Here is a 17,705-nt window from a genome sequence, read left to right on the forward strand (position 1 = left end):
CCGAGAAAACACGGTTGGAACCTTAAATGCATATTACTAAGTGAAAGAAGTCCATTTGAAAAGATTACATACTGTATTATTCCAATTATATGACCTTCTGGAAAAGGCAAAATTATAGAAACAGTAGGAACATCAACTGGTTGGAATGGGGGAGCTAGGGAGTATACAGGTAGAGCACAGAGGATTTTTAGGTCAGCAAAAATACTGTATAATGATAGACATATGTCACTGCACATTTGTCCAAACCCAAAGAATGTTCAACACCACGAGTGAACCCTAAGGTAAACTATGGATTTTGAGCGATTATGATGTGTTAACACAGGTTCATCCTTTGTAAAAAGTATACCATTCTGGTGAATGATATTGATAATGGGGAGGCTATTCATATGTGGGGCAGGAGGTAAAATGGGAAATGGGTGCCTTCCTCTCAGTTTTGGTGTATAAGCCTAAAACTGCTCTTTAAAAAAAAAAAAAAAAAGGCTTTAAGGGAGGGGCTCCTGGCTGGGTCAGTCAGTAGAGCATGTGACTCTTGATCTCAGGGTCATGAGTTTAAGCCCCACAATGAGCACAGAGCTTACTTAAAAAAAAAAAAAAAAAAAAAAAGACTTAAAAGGAAATCTCTAAAACACAGTAGTATTATTTCCAGATTGCAAGACCACAGGTAAATTTTTTTCTATAGCTTTCAATTTTCTATAATTGTATTTGATAGTATATTATTGCTACTTTAAAAAATATAACAACTACCCTTTGAGGGGGAGGTTCATGAAGCCTCTCACATTCCATATGATGTCAAACTTCAGACTCCTATGTAGTCTCTTTATGGTTGCAAAAATTGCCCTTTCCAAGTGCATGTCATCTGAATCTAACATCCAGGTTACAGGTAACATTCCTTATCATGCCAGTAGAGCCACCTTCTGTAGAGTTTTATGTGTTAAATACATTGTCCAAAGGTTAACTAATAATTAGAAAAGTCACACTGCAACCACGTAATGGATGACTAGTCTGTGGGCTCTGTAGTTAGTTATCACCTATGGCCTTTCATTTTCCATTCCTGGCTGGGAATTATGCCTTGTTCCCTGATCAACCATCTATAAAGACAGGGATTCTGAGGTGGGTAGACTTGGTTATATCATCACCCTGTGGCTAATTTAAATAATACCATGAGCAAAATCAAGTTAAAACTGCGAATTCTTTAGAATAACTGCTTATGGTGACTATAATTACGTTGCATAGACTAAAATGAATAACATAATGAGAGCTTTTACACTAGCAGCAGTAGTGTCTAGTACTGTATCTCCTGACCAAGAAAGTCAGTCCTCCCATAGTGATGAAAAGAGATTCCAATGGATTGGGGGCAAAGAATAGATGTGTTCCACCTTGGGAGGTGAAGTAGATACATGATTCACAGGAAGAGTGGCAGGATTTCCTTGACAAGGTGACTGTCCCTCTCAGTTCATCTAACTGATGTGGGGACCGGGCTACATACACTTCTTTTGCCATCAATTTATTTCTGGGTCTTTCATTTCAATTAAGTGCTCCCTGTTATGCCACATGCCATGCTTCTAGCATCCATGACAAAGACCTCTCACTTTTTTATGCTCCATCAAGAGGCTGACGCCATCCATAACATGGCAATGATACTCCAGAATTCTCACTTCACATCCAATCGGTCTGTTTTATCCCTATATTCCCCAGCTTCTTACTTAAAATCAGGTATTCTGCCCTCAATTGTGAATAACAAGGTTGTTTTCAGAGTGAAATCTGAGTTAACAACACCTACAATCACAACCTCATTTGCCAATCCAGCATTATAAGCTGCCCATCTCAGAAGAAAAAAAAAAACTAAGAATTTTGTGGTGTTATAAATTAAGCCTGACTACAGACCAAAAAAGCTAGATCCAGGGTGCAAGGTCCATCTTTGGTCCCATGCTTATTCCCTCATGCTAGCAATCAACCAACACCAAGGAATTAGTCCCCCCCCCAATGCTTTCTACTTTAGATACACAAGCCAGTATAAGATGGGCACTGTATTTCACATGACCATTTAGAATCCAATCCTCCTTTAAATTACATTGGCCAACAGAATGTAATACTTCAGGTAGGAAATCCAGGTACTATTAAGGCCTTTGTACTAGTTCTTGGTGTCTTTGGCCAATATGGTGATGCCATGTGCCTCTTAGAATAGATACTACTGTAGCCTAAGCAGTGTGTTTATGCTGATTAGATGTAACTCCTTGCCAGTGCTATGCTCTCTGAATTTTGATCCATATTGAGACAGAAATTCTCCAGCAAGGAGAATTTGCTGGCCTTTAGGACTGAAGTCTGTCTGCCTGCTGTTAGTGGTGCTTTATGCTTGGGTAGTGGCAATATGTAGTCTGAAGCCCTATGAAACACATCATTCTCTGACTGGACATGAACCTAGCATGCTATTTGAACTGTCTATGCAAGTACATCAATTTAGAATTTCATAGGGTGGAAAGGATCTGTCCTTTTGATATACTTATGTTTCTTATCAAATACTAACATATTTGGTCTATCTCTGAGTGCAGACCCTGGCTTCAAAATGGAATTTATTAATGGACAATCGGGATCTCCATGGTCCAAATTACTCAGACAAACCCACTGCAACCATTTGAGTCTGTTGAAATCATCACCCAGAGCACAGAGTTACACCTCACTTGATACCATCCGTGCACATTAATTTTGCACGTTAAGTGAACTGTCCAGGTGCCCAGTGAGTGAGCACTTTCCTGGACTGATGATGCATGATATCTATTAGTGTTTTAAGTCCCTGATGATACTGAGCAAATTCATCAACAGAAAACCATACTGAGGGCATGTTGAGGATTGCTTTTTTTTTTTTTTTGGTAATATATCTTCAAACATGGAGATTTATGCTATCTAGCATGGGGGGGCCTTAGGCAAGAAGTCTGAAGTTTTTAAAGGGATTTCAATACTTAGCAAATTATCCACATCATTATATAATGCATAATAGTAAGTGAATAAATTTGACCAGGCTCTGAATTTTTTTCAGGTTGACTTCCTAGCCCACCAGCTAAACATGGATTACTACCATATTTACAGCAGTGGTTTTCAATCCTGGCTGCCTTAGAACCATCTAGGAAGCTTAAAATTTTAAAACAGAAGCAAACAACAACAAAGAAACTATACTCAAGACCTACCCTAAACAAATTAAATCAGAACTTTCAGAGATGAGATTCAGCCATTGGTGGTTTTATTATGTTTGCTTTGTTTTTATCTGCTAAATGATTCTAATATATAGCCACAGTTGATAATCAGGAATCTAGAGCAGTGGTTTTCAAACATTAGACTATATCAGTATTACCTGAAAGTGAATAAAATGGATTGCTGGGTCTTACCTGTCTCTACAGTTCCTGATTAGTTCTGGGGGGAAGCCTAAGAATTAGTAGTTCTAATAGTTTCTAGATGATACTATGCTGCTAGTTCAGACCACACTTTGAAAAAAAAATCACTGATCTAGAGCATGTTTTTCAAATTATGTTTACAAATTATCTGAGAATATTAAAATATAGTCTAATTCAGTAGGTCTGCAGTGGAGTTTGAGATCTGCATTTCTTTCTTTTTTTAAAGATTTGAGAGAGAGCACGCACTCGTCCACGCGCGCACTCATGTGCTCAGTGTGCAGGAGAGAGCGGCCAGAAAGAAAGTGGAGAGAAGCAGACTCCCTGCTAAGCGTGGAGCCTCAACACAGGGCTCAATTCCATGACTCCGAGATTATAACCTGAGCCAAAATCAAGAGTTGGACACTTAACCGACTGAGCCACTCAGGCACCTTGAGATCTGCATTTCTAAAGAGCTCCCAGGTGAAACCGAACCTCCTCTGAGGCCCATATCTTTGAGTAGCAGGGAGGTAGGGCTAACAGTCATGTGCCTTCTAGCACACAAATTAGAAGCTGCTGGAAAGGGGCGCCTGGGTGGCTCAGTGGGTTAAGCATCTGCCTTTGGCTCATGTCGTGATCTCAGGGTCCTGGGATCAAGTCCCGCAGGGAGCCTGCTTCTCTCTCTCTCTTTGCCTGCCTGTCTACTTATGATCTCTATCTGTTAAATAAATAAGTAAAATCTTTAAAAAAAAGAAAAATAAAGTAAAAACAAAAACAAAAAAGAAAAGCTGCTGCTGGAAAAATCCTGAAGAAGTCCAGTTTTGTATACTAATAATGAAGTGACTCATTTTGACTTCCTGCTCATCCCTGTTCCAGCAATCATCTGGATATACACAGTCTCCTGGAAAATCTTGTGATTAGAATGTAATTATTGTAAAATAGCTAACATCTCCACTAAGGTGCTGCATTCTTCACATCTTACTTGTTATACCTAATCACTTCCTTCTCTTGAAATACTCGCTTCATTTGACTTCCATGACCCCACACCCTCTTGGTTTTTCTCCTGCCTCTCTGGTCACATTTTTTTAATCAGTTCTTTTTCAAGTTATACATTTAAATGTTGGAGTGCCACATGAATCCATTTTTTTTTTTTTAGATCTTTTCTCCATCTATACTTAATCCCTCAGTGACTTCATGGGTCTATTAAATATTATTTACATACTAATAACACCTAAATTTATAGCAGCCTAGACTGCTCCCCTGAATCACAGACACATATGTTCAACTGCCTAATTTACAACTCCATTTGATGATTAGTATCTCATATTTAACACTTCTAAAACAGAATTCATGGTCTTTTCTCCCAAAACATAAAATTTTCCCTTCCCAAAGTCTTTCCCAGTTCAGTAATTAGCAATTCCATGCTTTCAGTTGTTTCGGCCAAAAACGTGATTATCACTGACCTATCACAAGTTATATCTGATCCATAAGCAAATCATGTTGTCTCTATCTTCGAAATATAGCTGACCTTTTCTTACTACCTGCACTGTTAGCATTCTGGCACAAGTCACCCATATCTCTTCACTAGATTATTCCAGCAGTCTTTTCCCATCTTGCCCCTCTCCCTGTCTGTTCTGAACCTTGGAGCCAGAGTGACCTTGATAAACCATTAAGTCAAATTATGTCATTAACTTGATTAAAGTATTCCAGTAACTTCCAATCTCAAATGAGAAGACTAAAATAAAATCCTCACAGCCCAGGAAGTCCTATGCAATCTGCCCCACAACCACTGCTTCAGCAGACCTCATTTCTTACTAATATCACTCAAATTCACTGCACTCCAACCACACTCACTTTCTGACTTTGCCTCACTCCTGAGCATTCCACTTCAGGGCTTTTGCACATGATAGTCCTTTGTTTGAAATGTCCTTCCTTTAAAATACCCACACAGCAACACATTCCCTTATCTCCAAGTATCTACTCAAGTGCTATACTTTACAGTTAGGCCTTCTTGACTATCCTATCTAAACTCTTTCCAATAGTTTCTAGTCTCTACCTCACTCCTTTTTTTTTTTTTTTTTTTTTTTTTTGCCCTTATACACAATATGTACAGTTGGCCCTTGATCCACTTATATGGAGATTTTTTTTTCAGTCAGTATATTATAAGATTTTAAGTGTATTTTCTTTTCCTTAGGATTTTTAAAAATATACTTTTTAAAGATTTTATCTATTTATCTGAGAGAGAGATAGAAGTGGGGGCCCGATCCCAGGACCCTGAGATCATGACCTGAGCCAAAGGCAGACACTTAATTGACTGAGCCACCCAGGCCCCCTTCCTTAGGATTTTAAAAACCTTTTCTCTTACCTTACTTTATTGTAATTATATAGTATAAAGTACATACAACATACAAAATATATATTAATCAACTGTTTATGGTATTGCTAAGGCTTCTGTTCAATAGCAGGCTATTAGTTAATTTTTGAGAAAGTCAAGTTATATGCAGGTTTTCAACTGCATGGGGGAGTCAGTGCCCCTAAGTCCTGCACTATTCAAACACATTATAATTATATATAAATACCATCTAATATATATACTATATCCTATACATATGTATATAATATATGTATATAGTACATATGAAGTATATACTATATACACATATTGTATATAATATATATATATACCAGATAATATATTTCTTGTTTATTCTATATCTTCCCCCAGTAGATATAAATTCCAAGAGGGTAAAGAATTTCATCTGTTTGGTTCACTGCTGTATCTCTAATGCTAAGATTAGTCCCTGGTAAATAATAGGTACTCAATAAATACTTACTGAAAGACTATGAAATACCCATTTCTATGCTAATGTCTCCCAAATGCCACCAAAGAAATGTCTGAAGAAAGTCAGAGTAACCGACTGTGGCAAGTAAATAAAAAAAGATGAGAACAGAGAGTTGATCAATGTATGTGGCAATATGGAGATCACTGGTGACCTTGACAAGAGCTGCTATGGTAAAACAGAAAGACTGAAGGGACAGAAACAGAAAGGACTGAATGGGAGAAAAAGAACTGAAGGGGCATCTGGGCGGCCCAGTCAGTTGATCACTGCCTCATGGTTTCAGCTCAGGTTGTGATCTTGGCATCGTGAGACTGAATCCCACATTGGGCTCTGCATTCAGCATGGAGTCTGCTTGAGATTCTCTCTCCCTCTCCCTCCATCCTTCCCGCTCACACTCTCTATAAAATGGATAAATCCTAAAAAACAAAACAAAACAAAACTGAAGATAGTGAGTACAAATAATTCTTCCAAATATTCTCTTTTTTAAAAATTTTATTTATTCATTTGACAGACAGAGATCACAAGTAGGCAGAGAGGCCAGCAGAGAAAGAGGAAGGGAAGCAGGCTCCCCACTGAGCAGAGAGCCTGATGTGGGGCTTGATCCCAGGATGCTGGGATCGTGACCTGAGCTGAAGGCAGAGGCCCTAACCCACTGAGCCACCCAGGCGCCCCCAAATATTCTCTCTTAACATGAGACCACTGCATACAATGCTATACCTTCCCAGGATGCTATACCTTCATTCATTCTTTTGATTACATGTCCCCAGTTTTCCTTAAAAACCCAGTTAAAGTACTATATTCACTAAGAAACATCGTTGTGAACTGTTATGTCCCCATGTACATACCAGATTACAGGTATACCAGCGCTATCCCTAGTACACATAGTATCCTAAGTAATTCTTCACTTGACTGATTGTATCTTTATACTCATAATATTTATAGGCAGGACCCTTACACGAAGGTAATGCTCAATAAATATAGGTATCTCCCATTTTTTTTTTTTGAAAATTCATCACGCCACCCTGCTTTACTAAAGACCTACTTTAGAACCTGTTTTCACTAAATGACAGGAAACTGAAAAGGAATTTAGCTTTCACCAAAAAAAGGTAAAAAGCAGAAATAGCATTTGTTTTACTGCAAGCTGTCACAGAGCATATACCCCAAGCAGGGAGAGCGGCCCCCCAAAGCTCCTTGCTTGGAACTACATTCAGCCTCTCAGCATCAAGCCGTCATAGTTTTAAAATATGTCTGTGACCATGTGCGCTTTAGATTTCAATTTAATTTGTGCATCCATTAGCAATATGTATCCTAAGGTATCAGAAAAGCTAAGAGAAGTTATTTTTTGGGTGAAAGAATGTACAAAAAAATTTCTATATGATTAATGGTAATTGCTTCTTTGCTTTACACCATTTTGGCTTTAAAAAGTTTTGGGGCACCTGGGTGGCTCAGTGGGTTAAGCCTCTGCCTTCGGCTCAGGTCATGGTCCCAGGGTCCTGGGATCAAGCCCCACATCGGGCTCTCTGCTGAGCAGGGATCCTGCTTCCCCCCCTTCTCTCTGCTTGCCTCTCCGCCTACTTGTGATCTCTCTCTCTGTTAAATAAATTAAAAAAAAAAAATTTTTTTTTTAAAGTTTCACGAGGACATGCTACTCTCAACGTCTGTTCCTCTCAACGAGGAAACCTGTATTTCCTTCAGGTGTGAAAAGGCCTTGAACAGTAAGTTCTTAATGGTTCTAAGAACTTATTATTCTACGTTTTCCTTCATTTAAATCTAAAATATATTTCATTAGTTCCCTTCATATTCAAGGAGACATTATAAAACAATAGTAGTTATTATAATGGAAATCTAAAAACCTGACATTTCCCTTAATAAAGATACATTTAGGGGTGCCTGGGCGGCTCAATGGGTTAAGTCTCTGCCTTCACCTCGGGTCGTGATCTCAGGATCCTGAGATTGAGCCCGCATTGGGCTTTCTGCTCCATGGGGAGCCTGCCTCCCCCTCGTTCTCTGCCTGCTTCTCTGCCTACTTGTGATCTCTCACTCTCTGTCAAATAAATAAAATAAAATCTTTTTTTAAAAAAAGATACATTTAATTTACACTTATGACAACTTGAACTGTTATTCCAGATAATTCCTACCTCTCCCTGAAAACATCTTCTAATTTTATCCCTTAAACTATGCAGTATTTATAAAACAAATAATAAATATTTTGATATCCAAACACATAAGATGAAATCTTACAGAATCCAATCATTATATAGTCTGTGAAAGTTAAGCTTACCAAATTCTAGTAACTTAAACATAGGGACATTTTACTAAATCTGTATATATGCTAATATTTTTGGAAGTACTGCTTCTAGATATTACACAGTGCTTAAGAAAATTAGGATATTAGGTTTCAAGGGAGGTTTACATCCATTCCTCAAACTGCTTATGTAAAGAATTCTACACATGCATGTTTTGGGATACAGATTGACAGTGAGCTTCCCAAACAGAATCATCTAGAGCAATTAAAAAAATATATATTTCTGGACTTCAATCCTAGAGGATTCCGACTTAGTGCACCTGAGGAAAAGTCTAAAAAATTGGCAAGAAGCTCTTTAAATGATTCTGATGATCGGCCAGTTATGGGAAATACTGGCCATATAACTGAAAACACAAGTAGACAACAAGTAGATATGCAGTAATTCCTTCCAGACCTTAAAAAGTTGCACCTTGAACCCATACAAACACAAAAAAATATTGACCAACCAGAAGATCAACATTCTGAATTGCTTTTCCAACTATAATTTGACTCATATAATTCAATTCCTATACCATAAATAGAGCTGTTAAAAACCACTTTTACTAGATTGCAATGAAGTTTGATCAGTTTTGTTTTTTTTTTCTTTCCTCCCCCCACCCCCCCACCCGCCCCACTGAATCCATCAGAGTCCCCAGCTCAGCCATGGCTGGGGAGGAAAAGCCACAAGGCCAGGCTTCTCCTCACTCACCAGGTTCTCTCTGGTCAGTTGATCAGTTTTCTTTCTTAAGAACACTACCTACCACAATTGAAGAAAAAAGCTACTATAATTCCATTTTGTCTAAGAAAAAAAGTCCCAACCAGAAGCAATGATTATCATCATTCTAACCTGCAACCATCTAATATGGTATGCTTCCCAAAGTGTCTCAGAGGCATTATATAATTTAGGCTCATCACTAACTTGTGAGATACTTTTATCATGTTTAGAAAAAAAAGGAGGGGTGGGCACCTGGATGGCTCAGTTGTTTAGGATAAGCATGTGACTCTTGATTTCAGGGTCCTGGGATGGAGCGCCCCTCGGGTTCTGTGTTCAGCAGGGAGTCTGTTTGTCCCTATGACTCTCTGCCCCCCCACACATGTGTGCTCTCTCTCAAATAAATAAAATCTTAAAACAACAACAACTCTATACCTAGAAAATACAGAAACAATGGGCACAGGCACAATACGGAGGTTCACTTGCATAAGAAAACCAGAGTCAGGTACCAAAATGTACCAAGCTAACTATAGCTTGACCACCATCAGTGGTCCTCACTAGTGATAAATGATTTGAAAATGGCCAATAATATACACCACTTCAAGAATGAACTTGACAAAAAAGTGTTGGGACATACTAGAAAAGTAAATTTTAGGGGTGCCTGGGTGGCTTAGCTGGTCAAGTGTCTGACTCTTGATCTCAGCTCAGGTCCTGATCTCAGGGTTTTGAGTTCAAACCCACCACTGGCTTCCACATTGGGCATGGAACCTACTTTAAAAAAAAAAAAATTTTTTTTTAAGTTAATGCACCCTTTGGGAAGACAACTGAGAAAAGTTTCAAAATACCGACCAAGCTATAGATGTGCATCTTGTACTAAAACCAGTAGTCTAGACTTTCATAATTTATTTTATAATTTAAACCTGTAATTGGGGCGCCTGGGTGGCTCAGTGGGTTGGGCCGCTGCCTTCGGCTCAGGTCATGATCTCAGAGTCCTGGGATCGAGTCCCGCATCGGGCTCTTTGCTCAGCAGAGAGCCTGCTTCCCTCTCTCTCTGCCTGCCTCTCCATCTACTTGTGATTTCTCTCTGTAAAATAAATAAATAAAATCTTAAAAAAAAAAAAATTTAAACCTGTAATAAACACTTAAAAGCTGGAGAATTTTATCAGTAACTTGAGACACACACAAAAAAAAAAAAAAAAGAAAGAAAGAAAAATTGACCCTAAAATTCCTCTATTATTTCTGACTGTAGAATGAATTCTTACATGATTCTGTAGTACTGAAATAAATAAAACTAAAGGATAAATTACTAGAGAAGTATGTATAGATAGATAGCAAAAATAAGACAACCACAAGCAACACAAAATGGTAAGACAAGTCAGGTGGCACCACTATTGGCCATACGAGATGCAGTAAGATGATAGAAGAACTGGTAAGCAAAATGACAGTCTTTACATTCAATATAGCACCTACATTTTCAAAACCTTAGGCCAACAATCTTCTCATTCTGGAATAATCTTAGCCCCAGACTGTCATATTTGACCAATAAATTCTATGTAAGTTTCAACAAAATATGGAAACAAAACATGATAAAAATAGGATTGACTTTTTATTACTAAAGTTAACATTACAGTAACATTATTTTCCAGCATGTATCACATTTATAAGTATTACATTTTTTGTTGTGACGTAATTGAAAAGTTACTGGAGTAGTTTCTATACTTACATCTCAAACACTAAATTGACAAAAATTGAAATGTTTAAAAATTTGATCAATTTCACAAACAAGAATGATCTGTATTATTGTCTGAAATAAAATTTCCAGAGCTCTTTCACTGATTTTTAAGTTACAATCTCAGCACTGTATCTAATACATGCCACTAATTTCAAGATGCTACACGATACAGATTTCACTACCCCAATGCAATGTTTTGAGAAATCTTTTTGTTATAGATTACTTTAAGGATGAACTTTTGCATAAAATCATAACCATGTATCCAATTACGGCAAAAATTAGAGTAGTTTGTCATTTTGAGATATATGTTTGGGCTGCGCAACTCTATATACCAAAAAAAGACAAAAGCATTACCTTCCTTCCTGTTTACTAAAACACAATAACATATAGCTTTAATTGCTGCTGGAAGAATAAACAAAACATAATTTATCCCATCAAATACATCATATTTTATACAGAAAACATCAGGACTAAACTGCTCTCCACTACCAAAGAATAAAAAACAATAGAAGTGCACGAGGAGAACACTTCGAAATTGTTCACACATACCCCCGCCTACTGAATTCAACCTAACAGCTAGTATCTGGAAGAGGGCTTCAGTCACAGCAGCTTCAACTAAGTAAAACTACTCTCCCCTGTTTTAGTGAGGGAGACCTAACACAAGGAAAAGGAGAGAGAAACTGTAAATGACTAGGGAAAAAGACAAAGAATTGGGGTAAATTCAACTCTTGGAGTGAATGAATAAAAACCAACCAACAAAAACACCATAATCTCAGGTTTTGCTCTCCTTATCTTTACTCATTTTGCTCTACCTTTAGGTTTCCTTCTCCCTTTTAAAAGACCAGAGTTCTATAGAGACCCCACAAACTAGAACTACTATGTTATTTACAAAATGTAAATACCAGAGCATCTTGCCTACAAGATATCAAACGAAGATATTGGACTTGAAATGCCCAATTTAAATCCTGTGGAACATAAATGAAGACTGAGCAACCAAGTCAAATCATGGTATCTCTGTTAAAAACCCAGAAGCAGCACACAAACATGTTCTCAAAATGTTTTTAAATATATTCTCCTTCTGTCAAGGACAAAAATGTTGTGCTTGAAACATAATCAATGGCCTAGAATCATTTCTGCAGCTTTTCACTTTATTTGTCAAAAAAGTTCCGCTGAGACACTGATTGGAAATTAAATTTCAAATATACCGCTCACTAAAATGTAAACAAGCACTCACACCCATTTTAAGGTAATGCCCAAAGAATAATTAAAATGGGGGGGGTTAAATAAAAAGCACAAAACTGAACTTATTAGGAGTACTTTAGGGAAAAAAACAAAAACTAGAGAATTAGAAATCAGCGGTCATCACTTTTAGCTGCTCCTTCAGATTAAACCCTCCACACCAAAGTGCCCTCAGGCGTGCAAATTCTTAATTTCCAATGAATCACCTGAAGGCTGCAGGGGTTTCTTTTCTGTCTGCTGATAACAGTAGGCAGTGAAATCTGAACTCATTATTATGGCCACGAGGTGAGTGCCCTCCAGGCTGCCACCTGCGCGCGCTTCCCAAGACCTAGGATTTTAGAGCTTGCAGTATTTTTGTCAGTTTCCTATTAGGCAAAGGATCTCCACCTTGGTGCTTTAAGAACTCGTTTAATAAAAAATCTCTGGCGGGATTTAAAGGAATAAACTGCTACCAAAATAACCTTTTTTGCAGTTTTCACAAATCTGGAGGAGGAAGGGGGCACAAAGCCATAAAACCGAACGCCCAGGTGTCACCGCACCGACCCGACGGAGAGACTCCAGAACACCGAGACTCTAGAACACGGGGAAAGGCGTTTGTCGGGTGTCACCAGGGTGGATCCGGGACAAGACACTGGCGGGTTTCTGTCTGGGGCGATGCTCCCTGCAGGAGCGGGTCAGGGCAGGCACCCAGAAGGACGCGCAAGGGCCAACTCCGCGAGCGGTTCGCGGGGCTGACGGCCGCCCCCGCCGCCCCCCCCCCCGTACCTGATGATGTCGTCGCTGTGGCCCCGGTAGAACTTCTGTCGATGCTCCCGCGGGCTGTACACCACGCCGACGCCCGCCACGAAGTACACGATCTCCTTGGCCGCCGTGTAGTAGAGGTTGTTGCGGCACTGGTGGCCCCGGTAGCCGTACACCCACTCGAGCCGCAGGTGGCAGTTCGGGGCGCTCCGAGCCGCCATGTCGGGGCGCCCACCCCGCCGCTCCAGCTCGGGCCCGCGGCGGCGACAGGCGGCCGCGGCCCCGCGAAGACAGCCCTCCCGCTGGCGGCCGGGACTTCCCGCCTGCCGCGTCCTCTAAGCCGCGCCGGGCAGGTGCATGTCGCCTCTTCTGGCCGCCGCCGCCGCCTCAGCCCACGGGCGGGAGGAGAACCCGAGCCTCGCGGAACATGCTGAGGGCCGCGGACGCCGCCGGCCGTCAAGTGAGATGCCGCACGCCCTGCGTCCGCCTCGGCTCGTCTCCGGCCCGCAGCGCCCAGGCTTTGAGCCGAGCCGAGCGAGGTCCCGCCCCCCGCCTCCACTCGTAAGCCACCGCCGGCGCAACCGGCTCCCCGCCCGGGTCACCTGCGGCGTTCGCGTCCGGCCGCGGCCTCGTCCCAGTCCCTCAGCCCCGCGCGCTCGCGCCGCGCATCCCCGGACCGAAAAAAGCGGCGGCGCGGCCTCGCGTGGCCCCGCCCCCAGCCGCCGTCGCCGCCCACGCCGCCCGCGCCCGCTTCGCCCCGCCCTTCTCAGCTGGAGACGGTGAGGGCTTGCGGAGCTGCAGGCGACCGCTGCTGGCCGGCTCTCCTCCAGCGACGGAGCCCTTACCCACCCGCACCCTCCATCCCCGACCCCGGCCTTGGCGCTGAGTCCCCTCGCCGCTCACAGCGCTGAGCCCTCACTGAGACCCCTAGACCGCTGGTGAACGTGGGCGACCCCCAGCTTCCTGCTGCTTGGAAACGGTGAAGCGCCTGTCTGGAAAGGCCTCTCTCCCGACCAGGACTACGTTTGCGCCTGGGAGAATAAACACTAGGATGCCAATCTCATTTTTCCCGTGATACTTCGTGTATGTGTGTGTATGTGTGTTTCTTGGTGCTTCATACTGCTCACTATACCAGCCATTGGGGTAAAACCTAACTTTCTAAGTTTAGGTTTTCTTATTTGTGCAGGTGACCTTAAAACGGACAGGAGGATATAGCTCATAAAACGACACCCTAGGTCTGATTTCTTAATAAATAGCTATGGCACCTGAATTTATTTTTAATTACTATTTCAAATACCAATAAACTGTTGATATGTCTTACATTGTAGCATTGGTGAAGTAAGATGACTTGAGTATTGTGATCCTGGAGAATGTCCCCGAAACAAAATTACTGGGAGAAGTGAATTCCTCACCATGCCAGTTCAGCTCCTTTTCAGTTTTCTAAGTGCCCCACCTTCTCACAGGATTATGTAAAGATTTACCAATACCTATAAAAATAAATAAAATCCAAATTTTTATTTTTTTATTTTTTTTTAAGATTTTATTTATTTATTTGACAGAGAGAGATCACAAGTAGGCAGAGAGGCAGGCAGAGAGAGAGAGGGGAGGAAGCAGGCTCCCTGCTGAGCAGAGAGCCCAATGCGGGACTCGATCCCAGGACCCTGAGATAATGACCTGAGCCGAAGGCAGCGGCTTAACCCACTGAGCCACCCAGGCGCCCCCCAAATTTTTATTTTTTATATAGGCTGCATGCCTAGCGTGGAGCCCAATGTGGGGTCTCAAGACCTGACTAAGAAATGCTCAGCCAACTGAGCCACCTGAAATCCATATTTTTATTAAAGGTTTTAAGTGCATGATGATAGCCACAAGTTTTACAACGAATACTAACTCATGTCTAAAAAATCGGTTTTGGTTTCCCTGGAAAATACCAAAACTTGGAAATCTGACAAAAACTAGAATAAACTTGTATCCTCTTAAGAAATGTGTCTTGCACAAAAGTGTTGTTTCCTATAGGGTATCTACACCTTGGAATGGATATTACCCGGTCTCTACATCCTCAAAGATGTAAATTACCTACTTGAGTGGAGGGGATGTTTTTCCACCTTTTGATTGTGACTTCTAGTCTATAGGAATGGAAGGGCCATCTCAGAGCAAGGAATTTACGTACATATCATGAAGAGTAAACTCCGAAGGTGCAAGTAGATTTGGTGAACTCCACCAGTAAGTCTGGAAGTAAAAATCAAATCCACTGTACTTTCCAGTATGTGATCATCTAAACAGGGTAGTAAGAAACTATGATGCAGGAAAAACTTAGTGTAAGAAAAAAACAAAAACAAAAAAACTTAGTGTAAGGACTTCGTGTAGTTTCTAAGCTTTCAGATGTTCTCAAGCTTATTATTTTTTGCTATTCCCAGAGTGATTAAAACTTTTGTAATGAAAATGATCCTTGTCCTAATTTCCAGGAGCAGCCAAGAATTAGAAGCGGGTAGTGAGCAAGACTGGGGGAAACGTGCCCCACTCTGCAGCTTATCTTTGACTTGGGATAGTAACAATCTCAGGAAAAAAGAGGAATTCAGACTGAGCACTTGCTGAAGAGAAAAGAGAACCCAGGCCTGAGAAAGGCTCTGAGGCCATAAAAAGGTTCTCTGGACAAAGGCACATATAATTTCTCTTTGACATCTATATTTGTTTTTTTGTCTTTTTCTTAAGAATATGTTTGCTAGCTCACCCTAGTGAGTTCCCTGAAAACTCCTGGTAAGAAAAAGAAACACTTAATGATCATTTAAATTTAAGCAGCGAACTTAGAAAAGATGAAATATTTTGCTGCCATGTATTTGTGGTACATTAATTGCTAGTTACATGTGATTTTTATGAGACGTGGGATGGTGAAAAATAATACGCTTTTCTCTTTCAGATTTTTCAGTACAATGTCTTATGAATCCCATGATATATATTTAAATACTCATATTAATAACAGATTTAAACAATTTATTTTTCCATTAGCATGTTTTCCATTACAATTTTTAATGACCCAAGGGCGGAGTGTGAAGCAAAAACATGCTTAATTAAAGCATCCTCAACTGACAACTAAAGACCAAAAGAGACAAAGGTGACTAAAAAATGAAGTATTCATGAATGCTACCAGAGAAAAAAACAAGCCTGATTAGTTCTTGGCCTACAATTTTATATAATCTGCTATTACTAACATTACATCAGAAAGTTTAATCAAGCTTTTTTCACTAGATGAGATTCTACCACCAGTAACCTTTGAAAATAGTGTAAATAAGGATACAGGATAAAGAACCCCCAAATTCTATATATCAGGAGTTAGACATTTGTTGAGATGCTCTAAGTAAAATCTCCAATACCCTTTGGCCATCTATACCATGAAACTCAAGTTTCTAGTATAGAGTTTTATATTCCAGACATTTGAAATATTTCTAAGATTCAAGTAAATAACTTTATTTCCTGACCACGGATTTTTGCATTAATTCTAGCTAGCTAATTCAGTCAACTTATAATTATGCTGATATTTTAATAAACTGTCCATAAATATATTGTTGAAACTATACCTTTAAATTAACCTGTTCTATGCACAGAGCCTAACACAGTGCCTGGCACTACAGAAGATGTTCCATATACACTTGTCAGCCACTAAATATAGAAGAGAATACTTGTGTAGTCACAATAGGATTCCTTTTAGTTTTATCTTTTTTTTTTTTTTAAGAGAAAGAGTATGAGGGAGGGGGCAGAGGGGTGAGGAACAGAGAGAAAGGGAGAGAGAACTTAAGCAGGCTCCACACTCAGCACAGAGCCCCATCCTGGGCTCTATCCCACAATCCTGAGATCACCACCTGTGCAAAAGTCAAGAATCAGTTGCTCAAGTGACTGAGGCACTTGGTCGCCCCCTCTTAGTTTTTTCTTGAATAGTTGAAACTTTCGAAAAATTGAACATTTTTCTCATCCCCCATACTGTATTAGTCAGGACTTCTTTGGTTGTATGTGATAGAAACCCACTCAAAATGGCTTAAGGTAAAAAGGGAATTTTAATGCCACATACAATTGAAACCCAGAACTGGCATCGTAGGACTCCAGTAAGGTTTTCAGAACCAGATCATCAGTTCTCTTTTCCTTTGGGTTGACTCCAATGGCAGACAAGAAAACTAGCTGCCACCATCTCCAATTCTACATCATAGTCTCTTAGCAAATGACTATGGAAAGAGTGTTTTCTTTTGTTTTGTTTTGTTTTCCTCGGCAGTTCCATTGGAAACTCCTAGACTTCAGTCTCATTGGCTCTGATTGGTTGAGTTCAGATATGAACCCACTCTTGGGTCCATAGAATAGTGCCTGGTGACTAAAACCCAGGAAGGGAGAGTTAGAGAAGGGTGATGCTGTCAAGGAAAACTTAAGTGGTGTGACCAGAATAAGAAGGGATGGAAGCCAGCAGTGGTTACTCAGTGACTTTGATGCTGTCGTACTACTCAACCTCCTTTTATACAACTAAATACACATGCAATCTAAGCTTTTGAAAAGTAATATGTGTTTGCTAAATAAATGCAGTGCTTTTTAAAAAAATTTTTTTAGTTAATTTATTTCTCTTTTTTTTAAATTTTTTTATTTTTTATAAACATATATTTTTATCCCCAGGGGTACAGGTCTGTGAATCACCAGGTTTACACACTTCACAGCACTCACCAAAGCACATACCCTCCCCAATGTCCATAATCCCACCCCTTTCTCCCAAACGCCCTCCCCCGAGCAACCCTCAGTTTGTTTTGTGAGATTAAGAGTCACT

At 40.3% G+C, this 17,705-nt stretch overlaps 1 protein-coding gene across 2 annotated transcripts in view; it reads right to left on the bottom strand.

Moving 5' to 3' along the window:
- EML5 (EMAP like 5) overlaps positions 1–13,239 on the bottom strand; it is a gene marked incomplete at its 5' end in the record, with an annotated part of 172,491 nt that extends 159,252 nt beyond the window's left edge. The window contains one exon of one of the 2 annotated variants that reach the window (XM_082733866.1): positions 12,935–13,239. In XM_082733866.1, coding sequence (XP_082589992.1) covers positions 12,935–13,131 — 197 coding nt within the window. The remainder of the gene's footprint in view (positions 1–12,934) is intronic. The other variant, XM_082733865.1, reaches the window with a different exon arrangement.
- Between the last annotated feature and the right edge of the window lie 4,466 nt (positions 13,240–17,705).

The sequence above is a fragment of the Mustela nivalis genome (assembly GCF_964662115.1).
Source record: "Mustela nivalis genome assembly, chromosome: 6".
NCBI lineage: Eukaryota > Metazoa > Chordata > Mammalia > Carnivora > Mustelidae > Mustela > Mustela nivalis.